Consider the following 17,518-nt stretch of genomic DNA (forward strand, 5'->3'; position numbering starts at 1 on the left):
TGGTTACATATTGTTCTACTTTAAACAGGCATTTTAAAGATTCACATTTTAAAGGCAAATAAAGGAATTCTCACCTGTAAGCAGCACAATATCCCCAGGAAACACAGTGAGTGACCAAAATGCAGCACCACGCCACAGCACCACCTTTCTCTCAATTTCTGACTGGTCAGTAACTACAATTGTTGCTACAGGAACTTTACATGAAGTTTTTGGTCTAGTCTTCACCTGTATTTCTTTGATATGACAAGGATGTACTATTGTGACTAAAACATTGTATTTTTGATTTTTGCAGCAGCAATTCTTAAGTGGTGATAGTTTCTTTTGAAGTTTCTTGAACTCTGTCATCCTCTCTTGATCCACTTTCATCCCAGGACCAGCTGGAGAAGAATTCAGTTTAGCTCTCTTTGATTTCATCTGTCTTTTAAAGACTGAGTGAAAAATATGAAAGGAATCTTCACACTTGCGGGCTCTTTTGGAAGAGCTCTTATACAAACTGTCTACTTGAGAGCACAATATTCCTGAGCTCAATGGTTCAATATGGATTTCATTTACAAATTGCTCAGCAGGAACATTAAGTTCTTGAGACTTCTCTGTATTTTCCTGAGTGCTTTCTTCTTGTTTTGTAGCTTCAAAGCAAACATTTTTCCCATCACCCTCAGAACTGAAAAGTTCAAGGGAACTTGCATACTCTTCCTTACATTCATTTTCAGCCACATTAAGACTTGTTCCAACATCAGAATCAAATTGGTAGTGATCATATTGCCTTTCTTCAGGTTTTTTGCCTGCTTCTGCTTCTGACAGTTTTATGATTATTTTCTGCATCTCATTCTGATACTGTGTAAAAACAGCCATCTGACTTGAAGTCATTATGCGACGAAATTCAGTATCAGTTGACACTGCAAGGTCTGAACAATCACCTGGTTCTCCTTTTGGTTTTGACTCTTGATTTTGGGGGAAAAACATATCCAGATATTGACTTAGATGTTCATGGTGATCACTTCTATGATCTGATTGAACACCTTGTCCCACAGACCTTAGATGTATGCTAATCTGCTTAGTACTGGCAACCAAATCAGAAATGTCAGAACTGTTAACTTCTAAATGACTGGCTTTTCTTTCAGTGAGTTCTGAACAACAGCCATGTGATTGTTTATCCTGTCTAGCTGATTCTGCAAATTTTCGAGGAAGGTGTTGATCTACAGCCTGATGTACACTTGCATGTGTGCATCTATCTTTAGATATTTGACAATCGGAATAAATTAAACTTTCAGTCTTTTTATGTGTGCTGGTACAAGTTACTGCCACAGGTACAAGAGATGTCAAATATTCTTTTGCTACCATTAATCTCCCCTGTTTAGACTGCTGAGAGCTGTCATCGTTTGTAGGAACTGCTGTGACTATAGAGCTTTCTGCCTGAAGCACTATGTGGTCAGCACCTTTGACTTTTTCAGAAAAAAGACTATGTATATCACATGAACAGTGGAGTTCTCTCCATTTTTCAGCAGCAGGTGCTGAACTACTTTGCTCTGACACCTCCAGCGGGCTTGGAATACTGGGTGCTCCCACAAAAATATGAATTTGAGGTCTTTTTGACATTTTTGATTGCTGTGAAGTTTTACTTTAAACATACAGTTTATGCAATAAACACAACACTAAATATTAGTAAATGCCAAAAATTTTATTTGGCCTTTTCTTAACAATTTAAAAATACCTAAAATCAAAGTAGTATTTCATAATTTAACTGGTAAAAACACCACTTTACTACTTAAAGCCTAAAAATTAAATGTACAAAATGAAAAATGGAAGTTATTTATTGTGTCAAACTTGCATAGAAAAATAAGTTATTTACAGTAGGGCTTAATTTCTGATTCTGATACTTGGAAACATGTAGCAGCTGCAGAATTATACTGAAGTTCAATTTAAGTTTAATTACTGAGCAGACTTATCTTCATTTGCTATTGCTAATTAAACAGTCAAATGTGAATTCAGTATTCAGTACTTCATTTTAATTCATGTGAAATAAATGCCTGTAAGAAACTTTCACAGCATGGTTAGGAGATAATTTCACCTCCCAGAAAATTACAATTACAACTAAATGATTAAAAATACTAGAGCTATTTAAAATTAGTTTTAAAGTTTGCTAGAAATGCAAACTTTAGATGCTGGGTTAGCGTGAAAATACTGTATTAAGTGATTATTTTATTAAATGGAAGGTTTCAGGATATTACTGATAAATTATAATTATTTAATAAGCACTAAGAGGTCAGTGAAACTTGAGCAGATGATTTAGAATTAGCTTTAATTCATTTATGTAGTATCATACTACCCAAGAAGTTACTAGCTTTTTCTAGCTTATTAAAAATAAGCCCACCTTACACAGCACAAAACAAAAGACCCTTTAGTTTTTTTAATTTATGCTATATTATAATTTTAAAATACTCAGCTACAGCTACAAGTGTTCATTAAAATGCAGACACCTAGCTACATGTTTTGGGAATGTTATAGAAGTTGCTGCAACAGGCAATTCTGCACAGGTAGGAAACAGAACACCAGAAATGAAATTCAGGAGCTAATCCAGCTGCAAACAGAAGAAAAAGAGCATTGAAACAAATACAGCACTGGAAAATATTTACGTTTTTCATTTAGCACTTAACAGCCATTTTCCTAACAACCCACTAGGGGTCAATAAATCTGCATGTTCATAAAAGCTCATAGTAACATGGAAAAACTATAAACGTCCTGGAACACTGATCTCGGGTATATTATAGGTGTAACTGGAAAAAACAATATACAACCACTAAAATTAGATACGTCATAATACAAAGAAGCTACAAAACACAGTAGCTACAAAATCACTCAGTTTTATGCTCATTGCAAAATGAGTAATACTTAAAAGATTAGAGTATCCAAACTTCTGCAGTTGTACATTTAAGTTTAGGCTCATAAGAATCCAACTTTTAAAGGGCAATTCCTGTACTTGTGGAAGTTTTAAGTTATATGATTAAAAATGGTAATATACAAATAACCAAAATGACAGAATTGACAGTTCAACACTAAAATAATAGGTCAGGCAAGAAGGGAAAGACAAAGCAAAGTGATAGTGAGGTTGAATCCCCAAAGTAGTGATGTTAAAAATAAGTTTTGTAGATAAAAGGCTGCCCAATACATGATGTAAAAACAACTTCAGTAACAGATCCCCTATGACAAACAGAAAGTGCTAGCGCTACTTCAAATGGACTTTAGAAATGTAACCTAACTGATGAGATTAAATAACTTCTTCCATTTCAAAACGTGCAAGTCTACTGGTAGCTTTTTTCATTTGTTATTACCTTGGTTACAATCATTACAGATGGGTAGCTTTCTTAATTAGGTACTTTATAGTATAACAATATAAATGTCTTTTAATAAGGAGGTTCAAGTGAATAGAAGGTTCAAATGAATTACAAAAGATTTCTTCCACGTGTGCTATAGTACAAAAGAGGCTGAACAGCAGAACTCTGACACAAGTCCAGGCCATTTCTAAAGAACTCACAAGCCATGCATAGACTAATGAAATAATCAGTCATTTCCAAACTAAGCTTTGGTACAGTGAGCAGTTCTTTCACTCAATCTTCACCACCTTCTACAAGGGCTGAATACTGACCTGTCACAGGTCTAAGACACCATCTTATTCCAGTGTTACTGTCTTGTTACATGTCTTTAACCTGGAAGAGATTTCAGAGGCTTTTCCTAATTCTGCAAAAATTCTCAAGCATTTGTGCATCAAGTTTCAGGGAGATAGAAATCTTAATTTAAGTGAACTAAAATATGTTCAGGACAAAATAATTTGCTCACCTGCTTTCTATACCCTCAGAGTAAGCTTATAACAAACAGTTCTTCTAAGTTTTCTTACAAGGAAAAACTGAGATTCAACTACACTGTAAATGAGCCCATTGAATAGTTCAGTTCTCAATGAGTTCTAGGACACTGGAAGGGCAATTTCATTGCTAAATAGATGAGATCATTAGAGCAGCACGTTTAGAGGCCAGCTTACAACCTGGAGTTGCAAGACCTTTCAGAGATTTTGTATTCATAGAAAAGTTGGTGCTTAAGATGCCATAGTGTAAAGTACTCAAAATTAAAATTAAAAAACTGTCAAGTGTCCTAGACTACTTCATGTAAGTATAATGCAGGGCTTCACATACTGTACTAGAGCAAGTTTTTGCACTTTATATCTTAAAACCAGAAAACAGTAACAAAGGAAAGCTTTTAGATAAGTATATATTTCATAGGCTAAACATACCTTTTCAATACTTGAAGTTCAGTATAAAAGTAAGTTTAAGACGCTAGAAATGCAGTTGTTTTTCACTCTACTTCCAGAGATATCCCGTATCATATTTCAAATGTATTCTTCCTATAATCAGGGTTGAACAATGAATTAATCAGTTAACACTGAAGGAAAAATATCACTGAAGAATCATATTCAAGCATGGCATTTTTTGTTTGTAATTCTGTCCACTCCCCATATTAAAACCACGGAAACTAGCTTTGTTTTTAATTCCCAAGCACTACTATGTTATTTTTAATGAAAAGCTTTACTCATCTATGAAAACAACAAAATGTAAATCTAAATGCATCCCAATAGCCCCAAACTTTCTTCTCAGTGTGTGTATATATATATATATATATAAAAAATATATATACACACAAACTCATTATGCAGAGTCTGAATTAGACAAAGCTGTTATCTTGGCATACTTGTGGTCTTCATAAAATCTATTTATTATTTTTATTTTTATCCTTGAGATTCAACTGGATGAATTATTCTTACATTAAGATAAGATACTTGTAGCAAAATGAAAGTTTTAGTTTAGATTTAAATAAGGAGAAAAAAGAAGAAATGGGAAGATAAAGATTACAGCAGAATTATGTTTAATGGTTTTAATTTGTTATGGATTAATTACTTTTGTGGTTTGCTTTAAGCAGTTTTGCTTGCGCTACAATATTAAGTAGTATGTGTGTGAGGATTAGAATATAGCAAAAAAGTAGGTTTTTTTATATATATATACACACATGGTTAAGGAAGTAAGGGTACATTGCAGCATGAGACAATTAATGAAAGAACAGACTATTAAAAATAAAGGAACAAATAACTGGAAGGTTTATGAAGGATGAGGTTAGGAACAGGGAAGGCTGCATTCCAGAGTCTCAATGTAAGCCACTCTTGGACCAGAAATGCATAGACCACATCCTGCTACCCCTGATCTTCTATGAAGGTAACTACCTACTTGGACATGTATTGAGATATTGTAAATAGGAAAGAAAAAGACAACTACTGTGCCTCTTCCACCTTTTTTTCCTTGAGGATTTCATTTTGTGGACCTGGAAGATCTTGGCACAGTCTCATGGTATACTCTAAAAAAAACCAAAACAACTAATTCCTCTTGCAACTGCAGTATTTTGGACTCAAGTTACAGCAGGCATGACACTGCCAAATATAAGTGAAAAATTTCTGCGTTTTCTTCCAGAACAACTCATCTTTTTACATCTACATTTATAAATACACATTAAGATCTGTGACTAATATTAAGGAGTACTTTGAAAACACTTTTTTTAGACAAGTACCTGAGTATTTGCTTTTATAAGGCACACCTTATACCTAGGTAGCACTGACATAACAAAAACGTATGAATAATAAATGGTGACTTATTTACTACAGCACTAAAACCCCACCAATGACAAAAATCTGTCAGCTACTGGTCACAAAATAAACTGAACATTACCAAGATCTACTATTGTATACATATAGGGGCAATTGATGTCATTAAGCAGCTGAATTTCCCTGAAATAGATTAAATTGAATTTACAATAGGATGATGGCTATGCCAACTTCTAGTACAAAAATGAGTTTACTAAAGATGTAAGCCTCTATACAAATGTGTTCTGAATAAATATCTGGTATATAAGAACACGTCTGAAACAGTGTTGCATATAAAACGTGAAATCAGATTAATAGCACTAATTAAGATGCCAACAATACTTTAATAGGAAAACACTTTTCAAAACAAAAATAACTTCTATACCTTGGTAAACTTCCAGTTATATAGTACTTTATCAGCCTCTCATTTTAACTATCACTTCTCTTCTGGTTTTTGTCACATTTAAAGATTAAGAAAAGTTATACACAAATTCAGAAAGTTTTCCTTAACTTTCTAGTTCTGTAACTTCTCTAAACTTAGGATTTTCTTTCCCGATTCATATTTTGCAGTGCAAGTGTATTACATCAAAGCAATTGAATCTTGATGTTATTTAATGAATTTTTGCAACTAAAATATCATTTATATTTTCAAAACCTAAAATGTTGATTTTTCTTAAGATATTTACAGCTTAGGAATGGCAAGTGACCTTTGCCTACTTCCCGGTTCACCTAATGAGTCCACTATTGAATGACCTGCCTTGGCAATTTCCGAGCAACTTTTTAGGTCAAAGACACCAAACCCCAGTACCAGGAATCATCAGTACTTATAATCATTTAAGTCTGTAAATCAGAAAAAAATTAAAGTTTGGGTAAATTCTCTGTATACAAAACTGTTTAAAGAATCTTTGCTATGCTTCTTTAGAACAGTATTATTACTTATTTAATGACTTTTGTTAGTGAAGTTCTGTGCCTTGTTTTAAAGAAAAAGTCTGAAAGAACAGCTCTTATTACAGATCTTAAAAAATGACCAAAAAAGCTATCAATCATATTAGCAAAATGCCACTGCCATAAGACAAATCCATTTTTATACTGCAGTAAATTATCTGTGGGTAGACAGCAGGTTAACTACACCAAAGATAACAGGAGCTAAAGCTCATAAAAGATATAACTGAAACCTGAAAGCACATATCCATTATACCTGTTAATTATTACACCATTTCTTAATTTGTGGAAAGGTGCTCTATTCATAATAGCCAATGAAAGCCTAGCTTTTTATCTCTGAAGTGGTCAGAGTCTGATTGACGGGTCAATGATCTATTAAAAAACAGTAACTACATCAGCAAGTTTTACATTTGCAAGACACTGCAACTAAAGTTTAATATACCCATTACAAGAAATACATTATGGTACATAGTATATTTCCCCCATCCTAAACAGTACAACAGGAATTCTAAATTTAAAGGTTTTTAAAATGAACAACTATATCATTAACAGTTTGTTAATCTCTAGTGATTTGCTACACATAGGACAAAATTAAAAATAGCTTTAAAAATCCTCTTCCAATAGTTAAATACTCTAGGAACGTCGTGTGATGCTACATACATGGCCTTAAATTACCCTTAAAATACCTTAGAAGTATTCATTACTTTTATTGCATATTTCACTATTCATTAATAGTATTCACTCACCATGACAATCACTTAAGCATTAGGCCAAGGTAATTTAAAGAGGGTGACACACCTTCAGCTTCCTATCACTCCTGAATATTAACGGTAGTCAGATGCCTAAATCCCTGGTTTTAAAAGTTACATCCAAATATAGCTTCATCAAGTCTTTACTTAAGCTTTATACACTGAAAGTAAACCACACTAATTCCACCTCTGGGTAACAGGTTCTTTATGTCTGTTACAGCTTCAAGCTATAAATAAAATTACAGAAACAACAGACGGCAATGCATCAGAAGACAAAGGATTAGAGCAATATAATGCAAAAGTGTCACTCCTTTTTCCCTCCGGAATTCTCATATACCCCCAACACTGAAGTTTTTGGGGTAAAACCGGTATATTCTTTTAACTTGCAGCTTTGAATTGGTACACCTTGATGATGAACATCGTAACCTGTAAGTAGTTAATAACTTGATTCCTACAATATGCAAAAAGCAATTATATTGTCCTTTACCTGCTGAAAAGCTGACCCTGTAGTAGATAGCAAATACATAAAGTAGGATATTCTTTAAATTTGAAGTTTTAACTTCTACTGGGAGCTTTCCCCTCCCTCATTTGCACGCTTGATTTTACACTTCTATCTGTAGTATAAACAAAATTAAAGGACTGTTTCACTGACCTTACAACAGAAGAAACTGAGTTATTAATAGCCATCTTCAGAGTATTTACTTTCAGTTCAATTCAAGCTGGAGGGTTGTTTGGTTGGGGTTTTTTTATGACAGTTCATCCCATATGATGGTAGAGTAGAAAATCTAAGACACTTGCCAACCAAAGGAAAAATAGAAATAAATCTCTGGATGCAGAATTCCGATTACATCACAGGAAACTTCTAGCACTGTTACCATGCTGCTCAAATTTTCCTTTGTCTTTTTAAAAGCCAGGTACTGTAGCTGTACAATAACCTTGCAAAACTGAAGAAACAGCAAGCAGTGTAGTAACAGTTTCATACATTCTGAAACAACTCCGGGATGAAGTGATGAACACATTGCATGTTTGCTTGCAACTTGTGCAAGAAAAAAGAGGGATGATCTTTATGCCAACAACTCATGCTGGCACTGCAAGTGAATCAATATACCAGCAACAGCACCTATCCATCAAATCAACAAGAAGCTTAGTCCAAATATATGTATTAAGAGGAACCCAAAGGAAAATAAAAACTGCCAGAAGAAATCAAGCTAAGCAACTCATAGCTGAAGCAATCTTATACTCTACATAAGAGTGAGGGATGTACCATATAGGCTTAAAAGAAGGTTATACCTGTAAGTGAATGGCAGCTCAAGGAGATTTAAGTGGATTGCTTTAGACTATGCTAGTGGGACATAACAAGAAGTCAAGAGAACATGCATGTGGGAGAAATTACAGGTAATTACAGGTCTTATTTTTGTCATCCTTTGTTTGGTGATGGTAACATTTACCAAATACCCTTCATCTAAATTTTAATAGAAGGTTTTGGGCAAAGACTGTAGTCCTATAACTGATCTGTTTAACCAAAAGTAATTTTACTCCAAGACGGTTATTTGGTTCACATAATAAAGTAATGTTTCTGGAATACTGTGCACAGAGGCAGCTGTTGACCAGGCACGGTGGTATAGCAAGAATCCTGCTAGTCAATATCTAAATTTATGAAAATCACAACCCTTCATATGCCTACAGCAGTACCTGTAATAATTAGTATACAGTTACCTCTAAATGCTATCTGAATGTAATTACTGACCATAAAGTAATTTTTTAGTACTTATTATTTATAGTGAATAGCAGCAGTACTAATCCAGTCAGTATTTAGTTCTTGTCACTGGCTATTACCAGAGGACTACAATACCATTTGGCCTCAAGACAGGTACAGCTGGTTTACAAATACATAAACGCTGTATTCGGCAACATATAGCCATAAAACAACATGTATCCAAAACTTTTTTCCTGATCTGCAGTGCTTTCAGTAACAAAATGCTTTTTTGATTATGAAACACCTATGATTTAGGTATTGCAATAGAAACTTTCCTAAATACTCCTGCAGCACAAGCAGGGAGATTGATAATTTAAACCAAAATCAGTGTTTTGAGAAGTTCCATACAGTCTGACACTTTTCAAAAGTTAAATCAAAATACTGAATAAAAGGCCAGAAACACTAAGTTGTTCTTCATAACTATTACTGAACTATTAAAATAAATAACTAAGGCAAGCAATCAAATGGCATTGCTAATGTTTAATGTGTACCTACTTGCCTGCAGGATCAAGGCCTGTGGTTTCTAAAGGTGTGCCCTAAAAGGAAAATATTTTCCTTGATCTGAAACAAAGACATTTCTTCTGTAAATACAAGCTTGGATCATATGGAGGCATCTACTCAGCAGTTTCATCAACCATTTTACTTTAAATGGATTATTTTTGGAACCAAACCATGCAAAAATCTGAACACTGATAATACAGTTTCAATTCACCCACTGAGATGGTCTTCACTGTGTTTGAAAACTGAAGTAAAGGTAGTAGGCTTTTGTGATTAACTTGATAATTCTTTCCTCACTGCCTTTGTGCCTTGTGAGATCTCCTTTCAAGTAAATGCTATTTATTGATTTTTGTTTTGCAATACATAAAAACACATAATTAAGGAGATACGAACATACAGGGGCTGTTACAAACAAGAGAAGTTAAAAGTTCTGAAGAACAATGACCTTTTGAGTAGGAAAGAAAGATAAAGGTAAAAGGTCAAAGATACACAGAAGTGCTGTGCATGTTTTGTTGAAGAACACTCATTCCCTAAACCCTTATTTTTGAGTACTTAAACAACTAAACTGCTATACCTTCTGTGAAGAAAGATATTCTTCCAGATGTTTCAGCATCTTCAGAAAACTCACAATATTAGAATGACATCATTGTGGCTTTTTTTAGAAAAATGGTTAAGTCTGCAGAAAACTACCCACAGGTACCATTACCAATGAAAATCTATTTTACGACTTAAACCTTCTGGTAAACTGGTGTTGATAAAACAATACAGAACCTAAGATGAAAGTGAGGCAATCGGTCAAAGAAACGTGATCATAATAGCCCTATTTCCATCAGATTAACTGCCTGTAGATTTGATTTACTAGGATCGGAAGATAAAGTCTTTTCTGTTTCCTAAGGTTAATTTTTTTGACCGAGCAGGAAAACAGAACTTTTTTCTAAACTGAGCAACAATTCACTGGGCTTTGATTTAACGGATTTCTGTAAAATCTATTTCCAGAGCAGCAAATACCTTTCAGCTTGACTTAGTAATACAAATGCCTGAACATCACTGTAATATTGTGCAAAAGGCATTATAATATTAATCAAGTACATCTTCCTGCACAAATCCAGTTTATTTCTCAAAAAAAAAGATTCTTATTTAGGCTCAAATCAGGTACCCTGGTATTTCACATTATGAAAGTTATTGGAATCCATCTTCCACAACAATTATATACATCACTGGGATTAACTGGTTATAGCACACAGATAGCCATAATCAAAGGCTGCTCTCTCAATTGCAGTTGCTTTAGTAGCTTGGGAAAGAGAATTTACTCCCCCATATTGTATGTGGCTTCCACGCTATGGCAGAAAAAAATGTCAAACACAAAGCCACCACGTATTTTCTCACCTTTACAAAAGCCTCACTCAAAAAAGATGAGGTTTTATAACAAAAAACTGGATGCTGACTGCACATTCATAGACAAAAATGGGGTATCATCAATGTTTTGGACAACAGCGGTAGGCAAGACTGTGCTGTGCTTTGGTACTGTGGGAGACAGGGTGTTGAAAAGTTATCATTCATAAGTTTACTTAGGTGGGATAAATCAGTAATCTACTAGTGTTAGTAAAACGCCTTTCACAAGTGGATATGTTAGCAGTAGACTTTAACAAAAGCTGCACTTCCTCTTGCATTTAAGGCAAGTGGGGTATTTTTTCATTTGTCAGCATCACTAAACAATTCAAGTTAGATGTCTTAACTAAAGAAAACAGTCATCCACTCAAAGAAGTCATACTAGGACCACACAAGTCATCACTAGATCAATATGTGCTCCAGGGCTGTGCAAAACTAGAAACTACACAAGCAGCTCCAGAAGCAGCCAGATGGCATACAAGCCCACAAGACCTCTTTAAACCAATAGCTCAATCAGGAGTTCATTTACCTCCTCACTGTTTATGCAGGATCTCTCCAGAGAGCAAATATTTAACCTTCCTGTAAACAGAAGCAACAGCAAGTACTTTTTGACAGGACTGAACCTATGGCACCAGACCTCTTCTATTCTTTCCCCACCCTGAGCCACATTCTGCACATTTTATCTATTTCTGTAGCATGCATCTACATCCTTCATGTGGTATCATTAGTGTATTTTTGTGAGGTTCACAGTAACTGGCAATCTGATATACTAAATTAGCTGATCTCCATGATACTTTCATATCTCAGGAAGATGAAAGCTGGGTTCACACAAAGTTTCTATAAACCTCAAAAGGAAAGTTCATAAGACAAGCTTCTGATCTGAGCATTGTATTTTAAACAAAACCCTTGACAAATGTTAACTACATGACAGTACTGACTTTTATATCAAAATCTCTAGTATTTCTGTTCTTGAAAATGCAAAGAAAATTCCAGGTTATTTTAGGATCTTCCTATTGCACACGCTACATACACAAAGAATACACTTCAGCCTTAACAACTGAAAAAGATATGCTCTTCTGTCTAGAAGTTGAGAGGTTTAAGATCTTTTCAGAGATAAAGCTCCTTTAAGGAAATACAACCTTCAGACTTGGACCAAGCTGGCTCCATACAACGGTGAATAAGCGCTACAAAGGTCACAGATGGTTCACTGGACACACTTGTTCCTTATTGTGGCTACAGAAGCAGCATACCTACCAACTTCTTTATGGAACTGTATGAATGTCAGCCAAGCAAATGCTCTTCCACAGGTATTATGGCTAAGGAGTAAAGTTGTTAATTTACTAGAGCACTGCAGAAAAATCAAGATAAACATTTCAGAGTATTTTAAGTTAGTGAAAACTACAGCAAAACTTCTGGAAACAGAAAGAAAGTTTAAGTCCTTTACATTTACCTAGCAAAAACTTAAGATATGATACATAAAGAAAATTAGCATTAGCTTTTTAATACATAAGCCTTTACATTTCAATGGTTTAGATAGATGTTAGTTTAGCAAACGGGTTAAGCTTTAACAGAGAACAGGTGACACTGAGTAACTATCAACACAGCTGACTGAGCCAAAGGTGCCTTTTAGATGCAAATTTACCTATTTCAAAGAGGTAAGTTTTCTCTCAGACTTGCACCAATGCACTTAGACTAGTTATTCAAAATAATTTGATTGATTATACTTCAAAAAAATTGTAGATCACAATTTCTATCCTACTATGCCCATAAAAGTTAAATGAAATCATCACAATTAAAAAAAACCTGTGAATAAAATGTTTGAAGCATTAATTTATATGGCCTGCACAAATATCTACCCTTTTCCATGGTAATTCAGCTGTCTGAAAACACCTCAAGCAAAATCAAAAAACTCAAGGTATGTTGTTACAAGTCATCTTGGCTCTCCCTCTACTGTTTTAGGTCATAGTGCATAGCAGCATAACCACTGATAAAAACCTTCTTGTACCTATGTTCTCAGTAAAGATGCATCATTTTCTTCACTGTTTTTATGTTAGAGGCAATACCTCAATTATTTTCTGTACCATGCTAATATGACTATTGCTGTGTACCTTCACTCAGTTGCCTTTAATTCAGTAACTTATACAAATTATTTTATTACTTGCAGTACTACATAGTCCTCATTTTTGAGATGTATTACACTAAGGGGTTGAGACCAGCCCTATCTGCCTGACTCACAGCTAATCTAAGAAGTCTTCAACATCATTTATTTCCCCCTCACTATTTTAATACCTGGGAATATTCTGCCCACCCTAACTCTTCCATCATCTGCTTTGGGAGAAAGTCCAGCCAAGTATATGCAGACTTAACATGTTCACATACACCAGCAACCCACTTAGAAGAAAGCACCTTTCTTCAGAGAGAAGCTGGTACTCTAGATGATCACTCCTCCCACCACACTATGTTGACAAAACCAACAATACAAAAACGTGAAGGAACCATGAATTTTAAGTTGTGTAACTTTCAAAGCTCCTCAAGTATGAAGAGTTAAGAATGGAAACTAAAGAGGTTATCCACACAACCATGTGAGCTGCTATACAAAGCTAAAATCACAGTAGTCTTCAGAAAAATATTTTAAAAAGCACTAGTAGGATGTTTTCATATGGAACAGAAATGGCAGTGTCAATGTTAGAAATGGATCTTTTTAAGAAGAGTTCTGTTTAATGCCCCAATATGCAAATGAATTCAGTACTAAAGTAGCTCTGAATAGTCTTTTGTAACCTGCCCTTATTCTATGTCAACTGACATACTTTTACAGAAAGACAGTTACAACTATGTATGACTCATGGTACTTCAGCTTCACGTGCACACAGGTGAATTTTACCTTCTGTAAAGACCTGAAAGAGGAAAATTAGAGGTAAAATAAATTATGATTAATGCAGGGAGGTGAAGAAATACAGGGAACTTGCTATCCATTCCATATCAAACTATTCTATGCATTTAGCTAATGATTTGAGTAACTCCAGATTTTACTTGCTTGTGTTAGGAAGCACATGGAACATAAATAATCAGCTATTGTAGTATATATGAGCATATAACAGGTAATGAGTAAATACACATTGGTTTTGTCCTTCCCACAAATTTCACATTAAGACCTGTTTATATGAACTTACTTTAAAAGATTTTGAAATTAGCAGATAAAGCAGAAAACCAAAAAGCTATTACATTAAACATATGGCCTATTATCCTTCTCCAGAAGGATAGAGAGACCAGAGAGAAAGGAAATCAAAAAGCAGTACAGTTTGTTCTATCTTAGCTAATGTTCTGAGTTACCTGACATCTCATTGCAAGAGCTATACTGATGTTTACACTATATATAAAGCTTTATCTTGCAGCTAAAACTAACATACCATCCAAAGTAGAAGCAGTTTAGAAGCCGTGATCTCATAACAACAAACATTAAATGAAATATGGCAACATTTCATGTTAACCATTATGAAACACTGGAGCAGAAGAAAAATCTAAGAGATAAAATAAAAATACGTAAAAATGAACTGCTAAGCTATCATGTTTGTCAGCACAAACCTAAAGAGCAACAAATGGAGATTCAGTTTATGGTATGGAAATCAGATTAAAAAAATAAAGATAGTATTCATTCCTTAAATAGAAGCATTCAGTGACAACTGAGAACCCAAATATTAACGTTAACTGAAAGCTTTTCTCAACAGGAACTTGTATGACATTACAATATATTATACAATATATTACTAACTGCAGCTGCCTACAGAAAAACCATGCAGAAAACTGAATAGTCAGATCACAGCGAGAAAAAATTAGTAAGTGATCGGGTATGGATGGAAGGCTCTAATCTTCACAAAATGAGCAAGTGCAAGTACTTGATTTGATGAAGCTGGGAAGAAAAACATCCAAAGCAGTGTTCGTTTAAATTGTATTGCTCATTAAAAAAAGGCAAATACAGAAGAGGGAAGAGGTAACATCATCATGTATAAAAAAAAATAAGAACTGTGTAATCATACTGTGTAGTTCTTAATTCTTTTATACGTGATGATGTTACTTGATGCTCCTTTCTCAGTTTGGCAAACAATTAAGTTTTACTCCACTAGTTCTCAAGGAAGTTAAAATTCTAATCCCAAATGGGAACCAGCTGTCAAGTCCCTTCACCTATGGCTATCCCTTTAACTTGGGAAACCCAGTGTTTAGAATACAAGTACTTACATTTTAAATCCAGGTAATTTTTAAGTCTGAAGCCCTGATTCTGAAAGCTATGTTATGCAGATACCATTCTCCAAGTACCCCTGAAATAACACACTGTTTAGAGGGCATCTCAGATTTTCAGTGGGCATGTAAAAGTTGAGAGAGTGTGTCCCTCAGTAGTATCCTCCACTGCTGAGCAATGCAAAGCCACTTGTACTGTACTGCTGTATAGAATGGTGGTGTGATGCAAAGTTTTTTCAGTCAGAGCCCAGCTTCTTAAGACTGTAAACATCATAAAATGGAAGACCATAAAAAAATGTCTTGACTCAAACTTACCTTTCAAGAAAAGAAAATCTCTCTTGCAGACAACATTAGTATTTTAGGAAGGGGTAGGGAAACCTTACTTGAGACTTTGAAAGAATGGATTTTGATCTATTCAACTGCTCATCTTGTATGAATCAAAACACAGTTTAGTGGGGACTGAAGCTATTCCCATTTAAAAGTTGCCTAAGGTTTTCCACATTACCTGACTGAATACACAATTTGTGCATTCCACAAATACTGACTTCTCAGGTCAAGAACCAGATGGCAAGAGCAGTACTACTGGAAGAAAGCTTGTCATTGATCTTTAGGATTAGTAGTGCTTTACAAGCATTGATGCAATAAGGGGTTTGATCTTGACTGATTATCGTACTGTAGGAATGAAAGTCTCATGCCTGAGAAGTCAGAGCTCTGTCCACTGGGGTTACACTGCTGTACACAGAAGACTGGAGAATAGCTAAACTGCAATGTCTGTACTCCCAACAGGTCAATTAGAATTAGCAGTCCATGCAGTTAAAGATCTGATAAAGTCACCTTGGTCCATCTCATGTCCAGATTTTATATTCTCTTATGATCTAGGATGGGAAAACAAAATAGAAAAAAACAAGTGCAGACAAAGCTCAAGAAATTACACTGCTTTAAAGAAGTTGATCTGACATTCTCAGCAAAAAGGCACAATCACATCTACACTGGCACATTCCCAAAGAACTCATGCCAATTCCAGTATCTACTTCCTTTGTTTGTTGAGTAATTTCACCTTACTTGGCATTTTAGAAATGTTTATAACCAAATATAGTCACAGGTAAAGTTATATTACCTTCTCTTTACCCGTCATCATCCAATTTGCTGGATGAAGACTTGCTGAAAGACTGATTTTTTTCAGACACATTAAACATGGTGTGGAAATAATTGAAATAAAATCTGCTGGGAAAACACATATGCAATGTATTTGACAATCACTCCTTTTATCCAAACTGACACATTAAAGTAGCTTATGGAGGCAGCTACAGGTCGTATTTGTTATTCTAAGAGAACTGCTTATTTCTCCAACAGTAATTTCTATGGATTCTTTTAATCCAACAGAACCTGGAAAATCCTACATAAGTTATATTTTTCATTATCTTCAGCATAAAATGAATGAACTGTAGTTCCATTAGAGCTCACTGTTTCTGTTCCTAACAAGGAAAAAACTAAGTAAATTTAATATGCTCTGACAAAGGGTAAACATTCAAAACAAGAAGCATTTTACTTATCACTTAGAAGACAATCTAAGACTTTCCTGTATTTCTTGAGAAAACCTAAGTTTGACAGGAAAGAAAAACTGTATCAGTTTACTAGAAAAGCAAATTCCATGAGTTTCTCATTGAGAATAAATATTGTCCATGCTCTGTAATTTCTGACCTATATTCAGATATGATGACCATACAAGTTTGCATAACCAGCTGATTTCCAAGTGATACTTAATGTATTTGTCCTCCCTGTACCTTTAAGAAGTAGGGAATAAATTATCATCTGTTTTTCTTATGGGAACTAAGGCTAGGAAAGATTAAGTAATTTACTTTGGCTCACACAGAAAGCTGAAACAAGTGGAGAACTCACTCTGTGCGAATCTTTCATACTCATACTTCAAACATTGCACTATCATTCCCCAGCGTGTAATCCTTTGCCTTTTTGATAAGTCACAAAACTACCCTTTTCACCTCAACTTTTCAGCTTACCTATTGAGATTTTAACATTTGTTATCTCTGGTTATCCCTTGTCTATATCTGCAATTTTTTCTCTTCCTGCAGTATAAGATTTATTGTTCTCCCAAGTCAAATGCTTTTATTCCTTACTTGAGGTCTCAGGTGTTGACTTACACCAGCATAAAATAATCAAATGATTCAAAGTTGGTATTAACACAGGGCACCCCATGTTACTTTTTTTTGTTTAGTTCTTGAACCTCCTACACTATTTGAAAGAGGTTTTCTCTTA

General features: G+C 34.7%; 1 protein-coding gene across 3 annotated transcripts in view; it reads right to left on the reverse strand.

Moving 5' to 3' along the window:
- SHLD2 (shieldin complex subunit 2) overlaps positions 1 to 17,518 on the reverse strand; it is a 39,899-nt gene that overhangs the window by 14,937 nt on the left and 7,444 nt on the right. For all 3 annotated transcript variants that reach the window (XM_075505235.1, XM_075505234.1, XM_075505236.1), the window contains exons 2-4: positions 4,283 to 4,393; positions 3,533 to 3,704; positions 75 to 2,578 (exon numbers count right to left, since the gene is read on the reverse strand). In XM_075505235.1, coding sequence (XP_075361350.1) covers positions 75 to 1,596 — 1,522 coding nt within the window. In that variant the 5' untranslated portion in view covers positions 1,597 to 2,578; positions 3,533 to 3,704; positions 4,283 to 4,393. The remainder of the gene's footprint in view (positions 1 to 74; positions 2,579 to 3,532; positions 3,705 to 4,282; positions 4,394 to 17,518) is intronic.

The sequence above is a fragment of the Mycteria americana genome, chromosome 6 (assembly GCF_035582795.1).
Source record: "Mycteria americana isolate JAX WOST 10 ecotype Jacksonville Zoo and Gardens chromosome 6, USCA_MyAme_1.0, whole genome shotgun sequence".
Lineage (NCBI taxonomy): Eukaryota > Metazoa > Chordata > Aves > Ciconiiformes > Ciconiidae > Mycteria > Mycteria americana.